This window comes from Miniopterus natalensis, chromosome 8, assembly GCF_054644295.1.
Source record: "Miniopterus natalensis isolate mMinNat1 chromosome 8, mMinNat1.hap1, whole genome shotgun sequence".
Lineage (NCBI taxonomy): Eukaryota > Metazoa > Chordata > Mammalia > Chiroptera > Miniopteridae > Miniopterus > Miniopterus natalensis.
This window is the reverse complement of record NC_142088.1, coordinates 31,543,311-31,561,204: the sequence shown is the minus strand read 5'-3', so window position 1 is coordinate 31,561,204 and position 17,894 is coordinate 31,543,311. Positions and strand designations below refer to the sequence as shown.

Here is a 17,894-nt window from a genome sequence, read left to right as displayed (position 1 = left end):
ATCAATTATAAAGATCAGCTAAAAATCAATATCAGGCTAAGCCTATATTATCAGTTAAGTGGTAATGGCAAGATTAGAATATATTCTATGTTTTTAATCACTGTGTCCATTAAGTTTAACTTATGTGCAAAACCGAGTACATACCTGTTATGCTAACTCACCATTATAGGTTTTTTTTAGGTCACTATAGTGAATGAACAGTTAATTGTATATTCAGTATAAACTTTAAGTATAAGTGATGTAATTAGGTGAAAACTTTTAATTTTAATTTCATATATTGGCAAGACACTCATTTGCTTTAACAAGATTTTTGCCTATGTAGCATGTTGGGTTTTTTAAGCATGGAATTTAGCACAGAGACACAGGCATACATTGCATACAGTGCTCTTGATTTTTTAGAAATTGCTCTTTGAAAAAACAGTCCTATTTATATGTGAAACATGAGAAAAATATTTGAGAGAAAAGAGATTTCTAGCCTCTCTTTTAAAATGAGATATGAGTCTGCTGATTGTATCTTTATTTTTAAAATATATCTTTATTGATTTCAGAGAGAGGAAAGGAGAGGGGGTAGAGAGAGATAGAAACATCAATGATGAGAGAGTCATTGATCGGCTGCCTTCTGCATGCCCGTGACTGGGGACCGAGCCTGCAACCTGGCCATGTGCCCTGACCGGGAATCTAACCAAGATCTCCTGGATCCTAGGTCAATGCTCAACTGCTGAGCCACACCTGGCCGGGCTGATTGTATCTTTAAAGCTAAAGCACTTAACATGTAAATGTAAGATTTCAATTTTTAACAAAGCACTTTCCATGTTGTTGCCATATACAGATGATGTATCATCAAATTGTACACTTGAAACATAATTTTTAAGCAACGTCACCCCAATAAATTTAATTAAAATATCATTTAAAAAAGCATTTTTATAGAGAAAATAAATTAATTCTGAAGTTTTAAATTATAAACCTTTAATTAAAAAATTAAATTTACTTAACGAGTATTTTGATATAATCTGAAAATTTGACGGACTATGGGCTAAAAGCTGGTGCTCTAGTTACATATGTACCTAACATGCAAGTACTTGATCATTTCTGGAGTTGAATAATGTTGATGTGTTACTACTCTGTTTGGTTCTAAAGCTGCCAATGTTCCAAGATGATAGAAGGAGGAGGAGAATGACAGTAGTGATGAAGCAGTGACATACAGCTACTCACTATTCACATTGCATTCTATAACTATTGCTGGTGATCACAATTATGAAAACCATGTTAATGCATAAAATAATATACGCTTGTTTTGGAATTTACTTTCCTATTAAAAAAATCACTTGTATCAAGAAAATGGAGCTGACTCTCCCTCCTGCCCTCCCCAAAAAAGAACTGTTATTTCAAATAAAATTCAAGGCATAATTTAACCATTTCATTAACCACCCCCAAACCAGTAAAAATAACCTAACCATAACACATTGAGATTATTATTTTTAATAATATGTATTAAATGCTGTTGCTATCATTCACACAAAATATCAGTTCCTATAATGTACCATGTAAACTGATACTAAAATTGACTAAGAAGCTTAAAATTCAATTTAGAAGGCCTATAATATTTGACAGTTTTGAAAGCAAATGCCCATAGATTTACATATTGATTTTGGCTCCATTCTTACTATATGACTTCATTCTCACATGTGTACTAATTTTGTAAAGTTGGGCTTAAGATTTTCATCAATCTCTCATATATTTTACAAAGTCAAGATAAAGTCAACATATTTCAAATTATTTTAAACATTCAATTTATTTTAAACATTATAAATCGTCAACATTTCATATATTTTATCAGTACATAACATAAACATGCACATGACACTGCATTCACCAAAGACAATTGGTAAATTTAAAAAATATTTTATATGTACTTACTTGAAATAAAAGAATATGCCAAGTGAGATAAGCAGTGATGCAATAGATAATCCATGTCCAATTATAGTCAGGTAGAACAAATTCAGTGCAGTCTATAATTTGTAATAAAAAATTAAGGCTCATATCAATACTACAATCCTACATGTATAGAAGATCAAATTCAATAGAATACTATATATTTAAAAACATGTGATCTAATAGCCTTATCATTTAGCTTACAAATCAATAAATAACCGAATACATCTGGAATGAAGAATATTTATGCAAATTTATACAGTGACATCAAAATTTATAAAGCATATGCCCCTTTTATTTAAGAAATTAGAAGTCACATGTTAAATATATGGACTAATTTTATTGATCTAGGCTGTATAATATATGAAACCAGCATTTTATATTTTTGGAAGACATGGATAATTTTCAGTCTATCACTTTGTGCACCTTAAATCAAATGCTATTTGATGATTTTATTTTTTGTTCTTTACTTAAATGCCATATAAGGCTTTTTTCCCCAACTGGGCTTCTGTTTTTCCTCTAACAAATCTGAGGTTCTGAGACAAATCTCAAAATAGTAACTTGTAGGGGCCTATGATCTGTACAAATATGTTCTAACTTTATCCTGGTTTTGATATTTTCTCTTTGATTATTTTTCTGTAATTTATTTGTAACTTACCATTTTATTGTATATTTTTATGAGTTTCTTCAAACTCTTCTTTGAATAAGCAAAGAATACATGATTTATAATTATAAAGATAGCTGACAGTTATCAAGTTCTTTACTATACTCATTTGTTTTCTAAGTGTTTTTCTTGTATTAAGTCAGTTCTTATGAAAATCTTGAAGGTGGGTTCATGTAACCCCCATTTGGTACTTGAGGGGGCTGAGGCAGAGAGAAGTTATGGCTGGCTGAAGGTCCATAGTCGGTAAGGTGCAGAAACAGAAAGTCAAAGAACAGGACTCAGTTTTAATCATTGTGACAAACTGCCTCCTTCTATATATACACACACATGTGCAAATATATGCGGACACTTTCTATCAAAGCTTTATTGTTGTGACAAACTGTGACTAACCTTGACTTAATATATGGTGTTAAAAGCAGGAATGTAAGTGAGAGGAACCTAATAGCCAGCCAGAAAAAAAGCCTTCTGCTGAGAGACAGAGAGAACTGTTTTAACCCTACTGGACTTATCTTTTATACTTGAGCAAAACTTCTAACTGTAATTCTAGGAATTCCACCGCAAATAAAATTTTTCTTCTTTCTTATACCTTTAAAGTGTTTTCTTTGGTAAACTTGAAATTCCAGTACTGAGTCATTGCCTTGTAAACACACTACTATCTGGCAGAATTTCCTCAGTGTAATGACAGAATCCATAGTAATTATTTCTACAAAGATATTTTTCTGATTATTCTTCTCCAAGGATATTATGAAAAGGTTTTAAAATGGAAGGACACCCTAGCTAAATTTTCTCCAATACTGTATTTTTAACTAACTTTTTGAATAGATAATGTAAATTAAATTTTATTTTATATAATTATTACATACCTTCACTCTCTCGTGTGTGTTAATATTACACTGGGTATAATTTGTCCATGTTCTATTGCTTTCTGGATGTCTAAACCAATTTCCATCTTGGTCACAGATCTTTGTAACTTTTTCTTGAAAATTAAAAAGAAAAAAATAAAATAATTTTGTTAACCTAAGGTTTATTAAATAGATGTCAAGGAGAGTGTATGTAAATTTCTGCTATTACCTGAAGGATCGAAGTCTTGAAAGTAATCAGGGCAGTGCTGTATTGATTCCGTTCCCGCTGCGACATCATTCCAGCACAGCCATCCATCCCAGGTTCTATTGCAGTGAACGCCTGAGGGGAGAATTAAAGTTAGGAATTGCCCGCTCCCACTAGGTATACATGAAGACATAAAGTCTTAATTTTTTTTGAAGAATACATTTTATTGATTTCAGAGAGAGAGAGAGAGAGAAACATCAATGATGAGAGAGTCATTGATCGGCTGCCTCTTGCACGCCCCCGACTGGGGATCGAGCCCATGACCCGGGCACGTGCCCTGACCGGGAATCAAACCGGGATCTCCTGGATCCTAGGTCGATGCTCAGCCGCTGAGCCACGCCGGCTGGGCAAGACATAAAGTCTTCATGGTGGTTCACAATGACATGGAATAAAGACTATCTGCTGAAAATGAAGGCATCATATAAAACCTACAGTCAGACGCTGCTTAATGACAGGGATCCATTCTGAGAGACGCATCTTAGAGGATTTTGTCGTTGTGCCCACATCACAGAGTGCGCTTACCCAGGCCGGGAGGGGATGGCCCGCTGCGCGCCGAGGCGGCTGGTGCACCACTGTCATTCATGCAGATCATTTTGACTGAAAAGGTACTATGTGGTGCAAGGGTGTACAGGAATTACTTGAATTTTTTACCACGTAATTATTAGAATAACTAATTTCTAAATTCAAATTAGAAATATCTGAATTTGTATACAAATATTTTAATACTTGATAAATCAACCCCTATTGACCTAATATCAAATAATTTGTCATTGTCTGACTTATTTTAAAGATATTTTTAACTGGATAAATACCTTATGGTAAAAATGTTCAAGCAGATATATCCAAATACTTCTCTAAAGATAAACAAATTATATTGTTCAGTTATATTAGGATTTTAAAAGATGACCAATGTGGGAAAACCACTGTTTTCGCTTTCTCACAAATTCATTTTGACAGTTAAAAATATTAATAATAATCTTCATTTAACATTTTACTTATATAAACACTGTATAGTGTACTATCAATTATTTTTCAAAAATTTTTAAGATCTTTGTTTCCACTGAGTTTAAAAATCTAGAAATATCTGAAGTCTTTATATTTTGCTTTGTTTTATTGTGAGTTTTGTATTTTATATTTGGAGATAACCATGTTTTTAGGGTTGCCAGATAAAATACAGGGCCTATTTTTGTTTTTCTGTTTTTGCTAAATCTGGTCACTCTCCTTGCGTTACTCATCTTTATATCTTCAGAACTGAGGCAAATAATGGCACTTAGTAGACCCTCAATAAATGTCCCAAAAATATCTAAAGAATAACTTAATGGAGACAGAAGCACTTATACTTCATTAGCTTTGCTACCAAATGTACTATTCAAAGTATAAGTTATGCAAATAAAAAGTGTTCATTTTATTATGCAAACTCCTACCAAGCAGCTTGTTAAAAAATATAATTATGTAAACTGAAGATCAACTGTCACTTATTTAATCCAAGACACATACTTATTTGATATTTTAAATATCTTCATACCATAAAAATGTTACTAAAAATATCCCCATTGTACATATTAGAATTTTTTAAAAGAAGAAAGATAAATTATATCATAAAGTATTCTTCATAAATAAGTAATTAAAACTGCTCATATATCAGAAAAATTAGCAACTAACTCATTTTTAATAAGGGACCTAAGAAACCCATAATGATGTAATGGGGTGGTTTTCTTTTAGAAACATATCAGTGCATTTAAAATTAAATAGTCATCTTTACCTTCTGTTTGTTGAATGGATTCTTGCATAATTTTCTGGTAACATTCATATTGAGCCGTCATAATTTTATTTCTAGTAACACCCAACGCATTTTGTTTATCTTGGCTCTCTTCTGATTCTGCTATGACAGGAATCTATGAGATTTAAAATAAAATTTCAGAATTGTGAAAATGTCTATCATAGGCAGTCTGTCACAGTGGAAAACAGTAAATGCAGAGCTTAGTCAACTGACTTTGGGGGAAATCCATGATTGGTAGTATTTGCCAATTTCCACAGTAAATGTCCCCTATATAATGTCCTATTTCAAGTGACGGACAAGACACTGGCAAAGGCAGAGCGGGGAAGAATAGTGGTTGGCTTTCGAAAAAATACTTGCTGCACAAGTATAAATGAAAATTTACAACATCAAGAAAATTAAAATTTTTTCTCTTGCTCTCGGGAACTTTATAGAATTGCATAAAATCAGTATCATTTTTATTCTTTTTTAAAATAATAACTCAGATTTGCACGCTGCCTGAGAAACGGTCACAGTTCCTTAAATTACAAAAATTGGATTGGCAATCTGTTACAAAATTACCTGCTGGAAACCACTGTTGGCCTGTGCAGCTCACTGACATGCTCAATACAGGGAGTCCTGTTTCTTGAATTCTAGTCTATTTACCTACGATAACATCTAAAAAGTGCAGAATTTGGACTGCTCCTAGACTTGAGAATGTTTTCAAATACTAATGCTGACAGGAATGTTGCCTTGTTTTTTTCAGTTTAGTTTTTTTCTATATTTTTCTTGAGTTTCTTTGTTTGAATCTTTGTGGGGTTTGCTTGGAAAACCACAGGAAAATTATTTGCTGGCACAGAATTAGAGGAGATTATGTCTCTCAGCTTCTCATACACATAATGAGATAAGAGCACAGTCACGGTTTTAATGTGAGACATTCTAGGCCACAATCGGGGTGAGGAACGAAAACTTTACTTCGGCATTTCTTTCTTTCTCAAAGATTCTATTGGAAGTAAAGATGGTACTTTGCGCGAAAAGTTCTAATTAATACAGTCAGATTTTAATGTGAGACAGAGAAAAATAGAAACAAAATATTTCTGTACATAAGCATAAAATTAAATGTGTAGGGCACATCATGCTCGAGTATATCCTTTCCAGTCATCCTTCGTCTACTCCCCACTGCCAGCCCAGCATTCCCCTCCCCACAGACACTCAGAGGTGCCCATGGGTGTACATGCCCATGCACACACCTGCCCTTAACAGCATCGGGGCTGCCAGAAATGACGCATCCTTATTTGAATGAATGGATGCGGAAATTAATTTAAAATATAGTGCATGATTCTGAATTGCTTTTTAATCAATGTAAGTCAATCAGCTGGCAGAATGGGAGAAAAACCAACAGGTCAGGACCTGCTTTTTAAATAGGTCTAACTCAGAATCAACAGGCCTGGTTGAAAATATTTTATCTAGAGATCCAAGGTGGTGGTGGACTGAGTGGAAGCTACGCTGACACTCTCCCGGGACTAATCTGGGTTTACAACTAATAGAAAAACCTTCCTGAAAACCATCCTGAAATCCAGCTGAAGACGAGCTGGAGCGCACCCTCATAACCAAAGAGGAAAAGTGGAGACTGCAGGAGACTGGGAGGAATCTGCTATATACAGCTGTTTTATACCGACGTGCTAGGTTTTTCTTAATATATCTTTATTGATTTCAGAGAGAGGAAGGGAGAGGGAGAGAGAGAGAAACATCAATGATGAGAGAGAGTCATTAGGGAGAGGGAGAGAGAGAGAAACATCAGTGATGAGAGTCATTGATCGGCTGCCTCCTGCACGCCCCCGACTGAGGATCAAGCCTGCAACCCGGGCATGTGCCCTGACCGGGAATCGAACCCCAATCGCCTGGATCCTAGGTCAACACTCAACCGCTGAGCCGCGCCCGGCCGGGCCATTTATTTATGTATGTATGTATGTATGTATTTATTTTAAGCTGATAGTTACTTCTTCCTCTGCTATCTTGCATATTTGTATTCATTTACTTTTCTCGCTTTGACATTTCCCCAGCCAGCTACACCACCATCCCATAGTACCTGCTATGGGACAAAAAGCCTTAAAGTATACACTGAAAGGAAATACATCATTGCTGTGTTGATTGGACATAAAAATGTACCTGATTTTTACATCAAATAATGACATATTGTTTTGTTGGTGGTTCACCTTTATCAACTGTAGATGTATTGGAAGTTAAAACAGAAATAATCATAGCTAAGGAGATATATTAGAAAAAATTATGCTTACCATAAAAAAAATCAGGAGAAACAGAAAATACAGCATACACTTTTTCTCCATCCTTAATACCCAAATAAAATATGTTATATAATATAAATCAAACTGCAATAGAAAATGAAAAAATATAATACATCAATATTTATGAAAAATATACATGGTTCTCAACAGAAAATTTCTTTAAAATGACAATAATTTTGCTGTAAGGATTTAATAGTCTTATGTATTACGACTTAAATTTAAGAACATTATGGCTTAAAATACTAATGAGATTAATTAAATACATTTTAATTTAGTATTACAAACTGGAAAGCTTCTTGCATATAGATTTTTAGTAATTAGAAAACATCTTATTTTCTTTTCCTTTACTAAAATTGGGATCACATAATTAAAGTATTAAAATAGTTTCACAAGAACATAAAAGCACTAATTTTGATGGCATATTTACTATAAAACTTACCTTTATTTTCTATAAATATTAATCTCATTTTTAATTTTCTGAGTCTTCAATAATTTAAAGGGCAAATTTTTCTTGGGCCAATTTCTTGAGACTCAATATTCATATTTCATTAAAATGGCCTTATAATTTAATATAAATTATTCTTCACTGAAGGATTAATTTTTTTAACCAGGAAATAAAAAATTCCCTAAGTCATCTCCATTATTAAATTTGGTTGCAGAACATGGACGATACCAAATGAAAGTATTTCTGTAAAATATTTCTAATGGTAGATATAATTCTGAGAAATTCAAAATGGCCTCTAAAACACCACCCCTTAGCTTCTTAATTTTAAGAAATAACATTACTGGGGTAAAGTGTATAACACTTACTCCAAAGATGCCCGAGCAACCTACTCTGACAGCTTTTTATGAGATATGAACTATCCCGATCTGGTCATAAAATATAATATTTATTTAACTGAATGTGTAAAAACATTTTTCAAAGGAGATAAAAAGAATTCCAATCAATAGTTTTTGTCAGTGAACTATGAACTTAGATTTCATTTTGTTAGGAAACTTGTCATACTTTTTATTAGAGGGCAAATGTTAGAATAAGAGTTATAAAAACCTTTCCCACATGTTTTATTTACTTTTTTTTTTTTTATCATGTGCAATGAGAGCATGCCATTAACCAATGAATAGAATCTATGCCATTGCTTGCCTTCACCAATGACTCACCTGGAAGCAGCTTTTTAAAAATTGTAGCAACCTCCCAAATAATGTTTTCTCTTCTATCTGCTATCCTGAGTTTTTATTATTAGTTGATCTTAAGAAAAACATAACCAAAAAAATTAGAAACATATTAATTTTAGATATTAAAAATCATGCATGTTGTAACAGAAGGAAAAAAATTAATCAAGTTTTTACAATTCAGTAATTAATGAGTTGATATTTTAGTTTTTATTACATTTTACCATGAGAAAATCTAATTCTCCAAGACTTACATGCACAGTTGTCTCCAGGCTCAAATCACATTTTCTCTTGGATCATAATCAACATTGTCTTGAAGAACTTCTTAAATCCTCGGGTCATGACCTACAATATTGGTTGATATAATAATTCATATTTTAATGAGCCAAACTTATTTCCATGCTAAACTGAAATTTTCAAAGAAAATATCACTATTAAAATGATATTTTTATTAAGCTATTCCAATTTTTTAGTCTCTTTTGCTTACATTATATTTGAGTTTTGTCACACATATATGTTGTTTTCTATTAGAGAAACATCAATTTTCTTCTATTCAGGATACCTGGGATACTGAAAAATCTAACTGAATATTTTACCTAAGTAAATTTCTAAGAACTACAATATGATAAAAAAAAATTAAATTAAACTATAGTTTAATCTTCCTTTGAATAACTTCATTTGTCTAATCTTTTATTGAAATGTGGCATGCTTAGTCTTAGTTACATGTATCTGTTTCCCTTGCTGGTATGGTTTCTCAAAGCAGAAACCATTTCTGATTGATTTTTGTATCCTTTGTGACTGGCACTTAATTTATACTTGCTGTATAAATGAATGAGAAAATGAACCAATAAACTACTTTAAGATTTTAAACTTAAAAACAAGAACACTAATTATAACTATTAGTTCTATTCATTTATTCTATTACAAGGCTTTACATAGTGTTTGAATCTGTACTGACAATAAAAATCTATACTGACTCTGAAAGTCATAAAAGTTAAGTCACATTTAAAACAGTATTTTACATTTTCTGTATTAAATATATATTACACAGAAATATAAAAATAAAATGTAATGAAATATTCTATTTGGAAATCAGATAGGTTTTTACGAAACAACGCTTTGATGATTTACACATGAGTATTAAATTACCTTTAATATGTATGCATGTTCAAAAATTGAAGGGAAAGGTGCTCCAAAAACACGTTTGGAGTTTTCCTAAACCCAACATATTTGAAAAGTGTTTTACCCAACATTAGTAGTTATTTTTGTTGCGTATCTAGTAGGCTTCACAATCAAAGTTCCAAAAAGTGTCTTAGTGAAACATCTCACTGTTCCTTATTACATCATTCTGGCACCAGTATTTTAAGAGGACTTTATTCAGTTCACAAAATATTTATCAATGCAAGTAATTTCACTTTATAGCTTTCCTTCTTCACCCTATTTCTAGTGATCTGGAAAATGGGCCACTAGGAACAAGGGTGAATTTTGCACTGTGTACTCTTATAGCACTCCTAATCAAGGCTGCAGGTCTTTGGCCCCTGGGTTTACCAAGGATGCAGCAGCAAGTCTGGGTGGCTTTGAAACACACAGTGAGCACCCATACTCCCTGTGAGATCCGGCAATGTCCGTTGTACGTGGTGATCCAATTCACTTGAGCCAGCTACTCTACAAACTACCAATCAAATTTCCCTGCCAGCAGATGCAGGCAGTGAGTAGTAGTTATAGAGGAATCACCCCTTTCAGCAAGAGTTCTCTAGATCAATAATGGAAGGATCATGAACAGACATGTAGATAACACCATTGCAGATACATCTGGAAGTTTAAATTGAGTTTCATATTGGTAGGTACAATGGCGTGATTCTTATCAGGAGATCTGTTTCATTGTATTCCTCGGTTTAGCTCATTGGTTCTTTGCATGCTGCCTCTAACATGTTTATTCAGCAAGTGGTTCTTTCTTCTGTATTTACCGTATTCTAAATTTATCTTTCCTAAAATACATCTTACAGTAACCAAAGCTGTTAAGCAAATCGTGGAAAATCTCTTTCAGATCTTGTTAAATTCTTTAGTGACCACTGATTTGCATGTTGCCTTGTGAAATGTAGTAGCTCTTACTCAATTTTGAGGAGAGATCAAGTATTTAATTAGAGGAGGTCAAGTTGAATGACTAAATCTACCAGTGGACTTTTTTCAAGTGTGCTTAGATTTGTGTAGTAGGAAAAGAACTTCCTCAAAACGGAGAACACTCATTTTAAACTCTTAAGTGTACTTGTAAGCACAATGGTACTAGTAGCTGTTACTGGCAATTTCTCTTTCTAACTGCTACCCTCATGGTTCCCATAAGGACTATTTTGTTTTCACTTCTCAAAATTAAACAAACTGGAAGATTTGGTTCTACTATTAGAAACAAAATAATTTTCTTTACTGTACTCATGGAATAAAAATAGCTTATTTCTAAACAGACTTTGTGCTTCTTGTCCAAAGAATCACCAAAAGAAGATAAAAATGATTTATTTAATCACAGAAAGAACTTCTAGAAATAAAGAATGTCTTAAAACTTCAAATAACTCCCAGTCACTTGGAGCTTTATATAACATCATTCTGTTTTCAGTTTTTCTAAATCGCCATAGATCTCACCACAAGATATTTTTCACAGATCTACATGTTCAAATTCATAAATTTTAACCAACCTTCTTGACTTACTTTAATGTAAAAACGTGCTTTATTTCACATAAAAATTGTAAATGAATGGGACAATCAATACTGATTTATCAGAACACAAATATATAAACCCTATAAAAGCACACCAGTGCCCTGCAAACCTGCTTCTTCTCTCCTCAAATTTTTATTATTCTTACGTACACGTTCCATTAATTTACTTTTCTTTATAATAAGTCTTATTTTTAGTTGAATCGTCTAACCCTAATACTAAAAGCACATGATCAATCCAAGATTAAGAAAAAAACACAACTTTCATCTTCCACTCCTCCATTTCCAAAATATCTTAGATACTTTAGACCCTGAGTTATATTATTTTCTCAATTTATTTATCCAGTCACTATAATGTTGGCTAACAGAAGCATTTCCAATACATAACTGTCTTGCCATTCGGTATCCTGAGCCTTTGTGTGAGCCAAGTGGGGCTGCTCCTATCTGTCCATGCCTTCACTGGTGGTATATTAGATAAGCTGCATTTCTTCTGAATCTGAACAAGGAACCAGCACTCTTCTCCATTCCAATATTCCCACCTGTATGGCATTCTCTCTGTCATTCTACACTATGTTGAATAGACTGTGCATCTGTGAAAAATGGCAAGTGGTTACCTTTCATTCTCTCCTCATTGCTCTTTATGTTTATTTATTTATGTGGTAAAATCTAAGTCTTTGTACTAGAATTAGTCTGCAACATACTGTCTTTACTTCAAATAGAATCTTCGAGAAAGAAATACCAGTGTAAAATGCCCCCCCCATCCCATATCATGGCCTAGAATGTCCCTAATACTTTCAAGACATAAAGCAGTAAGAAAAACAAGCATAAAGAGGCTTCTTTTTCTGAAGGATCTCTTACTGATGTAAGAAATTCGTACTGTACATCTTTGTTTATAACATCGCTTGGGGCTTGCATTATTTTTTAGGATCTTGAATAAACAAGCAACCAATCACTGATGTAGCATAAACCAGTGTTCCTCAAAGGGTTGAGTCCATAGACCACCCCCAATCAGAATCACCACCAGAACTTTCTGAACATGTTTGGGCCTCACCACCGACCCTCTGAATCAAAATCTTTAGAAGAACTGGGGAATCTGGAATTCTAGTAAACACCCAAGGACATTCTTGGCCTGTTACATTTTGGGAAATACAATTCAAAGACATCATCTTCACTGGGCCATGCTGAAACCTGGACACACTTATATTCTTTATATTATGACTCTAGGTGCTGGCCAGACAGTTTTTGAAAGAACTATCAAGTATAAATCAAGCAAAATATCTTGCAATATTTCCAGGCACAATTAATGTCTTAGAATTGCCAAAGCAAGTTATTCAAATATCTGTCTTACACTGTATAATGTTATGTTGTAATTAAGTGAGCATAATAAGAATAGGACACACATCACATCCATCTCATGACTCCTAACCCTAGCAGAGTGGGGGCAGAAAGGGTTTATAGAAAGTGTGTTTTGAGTAAATTACTAACAGAATGAATTTAATTGAGTTGAAAGATCATTGCCTGGATTCTACTCCAAGAAATTTAGATTTAGTTCATCGTGAATGGGGTCCAGGGGTAAGCTCTAGGAGATAAAGGTGGCCCGCAAGCTAATAATAGCCAGCAGGGAAATGGGGATTGCAGCTCTACAACTTCAAGGAATTGAATTCTGCCAGCAACCTGAATGAGTCTGGAAGTAGCTTCCCTCCCACAACCTCTAAAAGAGAACACAGCTCTACCAACACCATGACTTTGGCCTGTGAGACTTGAAAACTAAAAAGTTCACAGAACTTCTGACCGATAGAACTATGAGATAGTAAATGTGTGTTGTTTTAAGCTACTAAATTTGTGGCAATTTGTTACAGGTTTAGTAGAAAACTAATACAAAAATTACCTAATCAAAATTACCTAATCAAAAATTACGTTTTCCCATCAAACCCGAGTGGTTACTTTCTGCTTCCCAGCTAGCCAGTCATTCCTCTTAGAATTAATTCATTATAGTGCAAGACAATCACATTAGCTAGCAGAATTTCTTTCCAGTTCCTCCTAAATTGCTGTGTGATTTTGCAAAATTAATACAACTCTTTTCTGCTTTGATTACTCAACTAGAAGACAAGTGGTACTGAACTTGATCTTTAGCTCCCTGTTTTCTAATGCATACTTGTTAGGAGATATACGCTGGAGTCAGAGAAACATAACTTCAAACTCAAGTTCTTGCAACATTTAAACTCACTAAACATATATCCTGGCTTAAAAATGGGTGTATAAGTAAGTAGTGGCTCAATCAATATTGCCAAGAACTTTTATCATAACTCACCTTGTCAGATTGTTTGTGTTAAATTACTTGATAAATATAAAGGACTTATTGCATAATAAATACCTAGAAATCATTAGTTATTTCATCATTAGTTATTTCTGTGATCTTAAGCTATGATTAACCTATGATTCTATGTTTCATGGCAATGATAATGCCAGTTGAATGAACCAAGGAAGTCCAGCATACATACTGACTTGGCAAAGGCCATACAGATGCTTAGGACTGACCCCAAGCTAAGAACTCAGATTCTCTGGGGTGCTTTGCCCTATAACATATTGACTCAGAGAATTGAGTCATTTATTTAGATAATTAAGTTTTAAAAAGTACAGAATAGATTTCTGTTTTGCTTATCCACTTATTTTGCCTAGCCATCGAATATTTGCATTTGATTTAACTTTCATTCAACAAAAACATTTCTATTTCTTTCTCACAGTTTCTATTAATTCCTGCTCTTAGTAATGTGCTATTTGAGGTATATCTAGAGTGTCCCCCCAAAATGTATACACACACATTAAATGATTATGAAGGCAGTGTTTATTATAATACATTTCACTTTGAAAATTGAGCTATCAGCTGTTAAAGTGTGTATATATTTTGGGGGGACACCCTGTATATGTATGTATGTATCTTACCTTAGTAAATGACTTGATAATTCAAATTTGCCATTCTGATAAGGTACCAAAATAAAAACCACACGTACTGTCTCACTTTTGAGCACTTAAAAATGAATTTTAAATTAAGGAATACTTCTAGAAATTCAATTAGTCCCCTTACCCTATTTATTGAGTGTCTACTTTCACCAAGTTATGTAGGGAGATGGAAGAGAATATATGTTAAGGTTTCTGCCCTCAACAAGACTATCAAGTTGGAGAGCAGTAATGTTATGTTTAGGGGCTTAGTTCATTTTTTTAAAAGCAGTCCATAGGAGTCCTAAAGAGGAATGATTTTAGACAAGAAGTTAGTTCTGGACCTCAGACACTACTCTGTCAATGAGCTTGATATTGGTAGATGTATCTACCTGGATAGACTCCCCAGGTGCCTCTCATTTATAATACAAATGGGTAGGATAAGATAAACGTAAGCCTTGAGTAGATTCAAAATTTATATAAAAAGAAAAAAAAAGGGCTAGTATATAGGAACGGTTTTGTTCAAAGTATCCCAAATCCAAAATATCCTTGAAACCAAGTCACTCCTGACACTATTTTTTCTGGCTCAGGAAGACTTTCCCTCGGTCTCCTACTATCAATTTCATTGGAATCTAAGACAGTGGAAATTGGACCATTTGGCTAGATGATTTTTCTTTTGTCACATGGGATTTCAGGAAAAAGGTATCTAGGCCAAAAAAAATCATATCTTGATTCCACCTCTTCCTGTACTGCTTCTTCTTAGAGCTATTTTCACTTTTGAAAGGCCATTTGGGGAAAGCCTCATTTTCTCTTTTCCACTGCAGAAAACTGAAATTAGAAAAGCAAACATACTTCTTCATAAGCCCCCTTCCCAGACTTCTCAGAATGGAATCTGATCAGTTCATCTAGGCCAAACTAAGCTTATTGTCATCATCACTGAAGAACCCTATGCTCCTGGGATTGGAAACTAACAGTCTGAATTTTGGCTACATTGGCTTTTAATCTCTTTTGCATATAACAGAAAATGAGCTTGGTGAAAATTTAAAAATTATAGAGTGCCGGAAATAACAGGACATGTTAAAAAATGATTCAACAATGCATAAACTCAACAAAGTAATCAATAAAATAGAAAGATCATTACATTTCATTCATCAAAAACCTTTGAATGACCTAGTATATAAAAGTACATGTAATACTCAATTTAAAAAGTCAATTTAAAACTCTCACAGAAACTTCCACAAAGTATTTTATTTTTGAAGAGACACCTGAGTTCAGTTATAACTATTAAATTCCACATGCTAAGAAAATATACATTGTAAATATCATCTCATTGATTGATGATGCAGTTTTCCTTTTTCCAGAAAGATATTAAAATAAAGTAGCAACCAACTCACATTTAATAATTAGCATAATAGAGGGACAATGTGTGCTACCTCCCAATTCCAAGTAGAGGAAGTATTTGTATTGGTTACAAATATGAGTAAGGCTTCCTGATTTTTAAAACCAGCTCAGCCTCATATTTGCAAGTTAAACAACTACTGTAAAAATAGTTTTCTCAATTGCAAAATAGTTCCTAAACCAGAAGGCTAAATGAAATAATGTACATAAACTTTCAGACCTCAGTAAATATTAGCTATTATTATTATTGTTATTATTATATCACATTAAAATATTTAGAGATATAAGTAGGTCTATACATGTTTTAAGTTATTTGCCACAACTTCAATAGCATTATAAGTAAAATAAGCCTTATATTTCAAGGTGGTGGTCACAAGCATCTTGAGTCTTTTGTCCTCTGCAGAAACAATATGATTGTTTTTTATTGTCACTTAAGTCAGTTATGAAAATGTCAAGCAAAGCGAATGATGACAAGTATCTTTCAAATATGATGTAAATCAAGTTAGTATAACTGCATATTTTTTAGTACTGAGCTTATATAAACTAAAGCTCTAGCACATTATTTGTATAAATTATAATGAAACAGTCACATCTTAAAGACTATAATGTGTAATCAAATTAAAATCAAGATATAAAACCTTCCAAATTTGACTTTAATTTTAGGTTGACTTTAATAGCCTCTACTAACAATGAATTGGAAATAGCAAAAAAAAAAAAAAAAAAAATATTGACTCTATGCTTACTTGCTTATCTAATGAACATTCCAGGTTGAATAGTTGAATAACTATTAAAGAGATAATATTGTGATTTGGGACTTGATTTTACACTCTGAAATACGGAAATAATTTTCCCATTGTGGGCATAATTAACCATTTTCCGGTAATTTTGGTCACGCTCTTTATATGTGAATAAGGCAAGTGGCCAAATCTAAGCCCAATTAGTAAAAGGTGGGAGGGAGCCTGAAAAAAAATTTCTTTATACTTGATGGAACACTGTCCCTCCAGGAGATCTAATGTGGAAAGAATTTCTTGCTCAAAAAGCATAGAAACAAAATTCATCTTTCCAGCTCTTTGGATTAAGAGCTTTACACCTGTTTCCTTTCCATAAAGTCGGGAGTCAGATTCTATGTGAAGAGATGTTTTCTTCCACAGACAATAAAATCAGAAAATATATAATTTGGCTGGAACTTTAATTTACATAACACAGTAGAAGTCCATTACCAAAGCTATGGTATTTTTGTTATTTGGAGCTTTCAATCTTTCTCAGAAAACTTTTATACAGCACCTACTAGCAAACCTCAGCATTTGGGAAGCACAGAAACTCTTGATACTGTTGATCCAGCACACCTTATCTCTTCTCACAAAATGAAGCTTTCTTTCCTATAGAGAATCTATTCCCTCTGGTTCAAGTGAGGCTGCCCTCCTGGTCAATGAGGTAGAAAGTGACTGAAATCTGGTCAGGCAGGCACACTCTTCTCATTTGGGATGGCTTAGGCATGGAAATGCAGTCCACACTACACCATCAGAATGCTCCCTGGGACATTTCTGTTCCTGTTATCAGGAAGAGTTTCTCTTTCTGCAGATCAAGTAGGGCCTAATAATCAGGCCATCCCCATGCTTCCTTTCTATCATATGGAGGAAACCTATTTTTTGAAAAATGAAGCCAAGCAGAAGCAATCAGCTGAGAGCTGGGGATTGGTGGAGAATCCTATAACATTATTAGAGCCCTTGAACCTGGTCATATACAAAATCAGCTATAGTAATGGACTTTCTCATCAATGTAGCCATTAAGTTACATTTTATGCCTGAACAGGGCGGATTTGGAGTTTTGTCTCTTGCAACCAAAACATTTCTAACTAAAATTCTGAGAAATGCTGGTGTAGTGGGAAAATTACTAGGGTTCCATACTTCATTCTGCC

The 17,894-nt window shown here is 33.6% G+C and overlaps 1 protein-coding gene across 7 annotated transcripts in view; it reads right to left on the bottom strand.

The window, feature by feature from the left end:
• The window catches only part of CALCRL (calcitonin receptor like receptor), an 86,885-nt gene that overhangs the window by 27,340 nt on the left and 41,651 nt on the right, over positions 1 to 17,894 (bottom strand). For 4 of the 7 annotated variants that reach the window (XM_087819721.1, XM_016213132.2, XM_016213060.2 and 1 more), the window contains 6 exons: positions 9,190 to 9,280; positions 7,757 to 7,808; positions 5,466 to 5,598; positions 3,668 to 3,778; positions 3,460 to 3,572; positions 1,918 to 2,009 (listed from right to left, as the gene is read on the bottom strand). In XM_087819721.1, coding sequence (XP_087675847.1) covers positions 1,918 to 2,009; positions 3,460 to 3,572; positions 3,668 to 3,778; positions 5,466 to 5,598; positions 7,757 to 7,808; positions 9,190 to 9,191 — 503 coding nt within the window. In that variant the 5' untranslated portion in view covers positions 9,192 to 9,280. Of the gene's footprint in view, positions 1 to 1,917; positions 2,010 to 3,459; positions 3,573 to 3,667; positions 3,779 to 5,465; positions 5,599 to 7,756; positions 7,850 to 8,923; positions 9,012 to 9,189; positions 9,281 to 17,894 lie in introns of all 7 variants that reach the window. The other 3 variants (XM_087819723.1, XM_087819722.1, XM_016213213.2) reach the window with 3 other exon arrangements.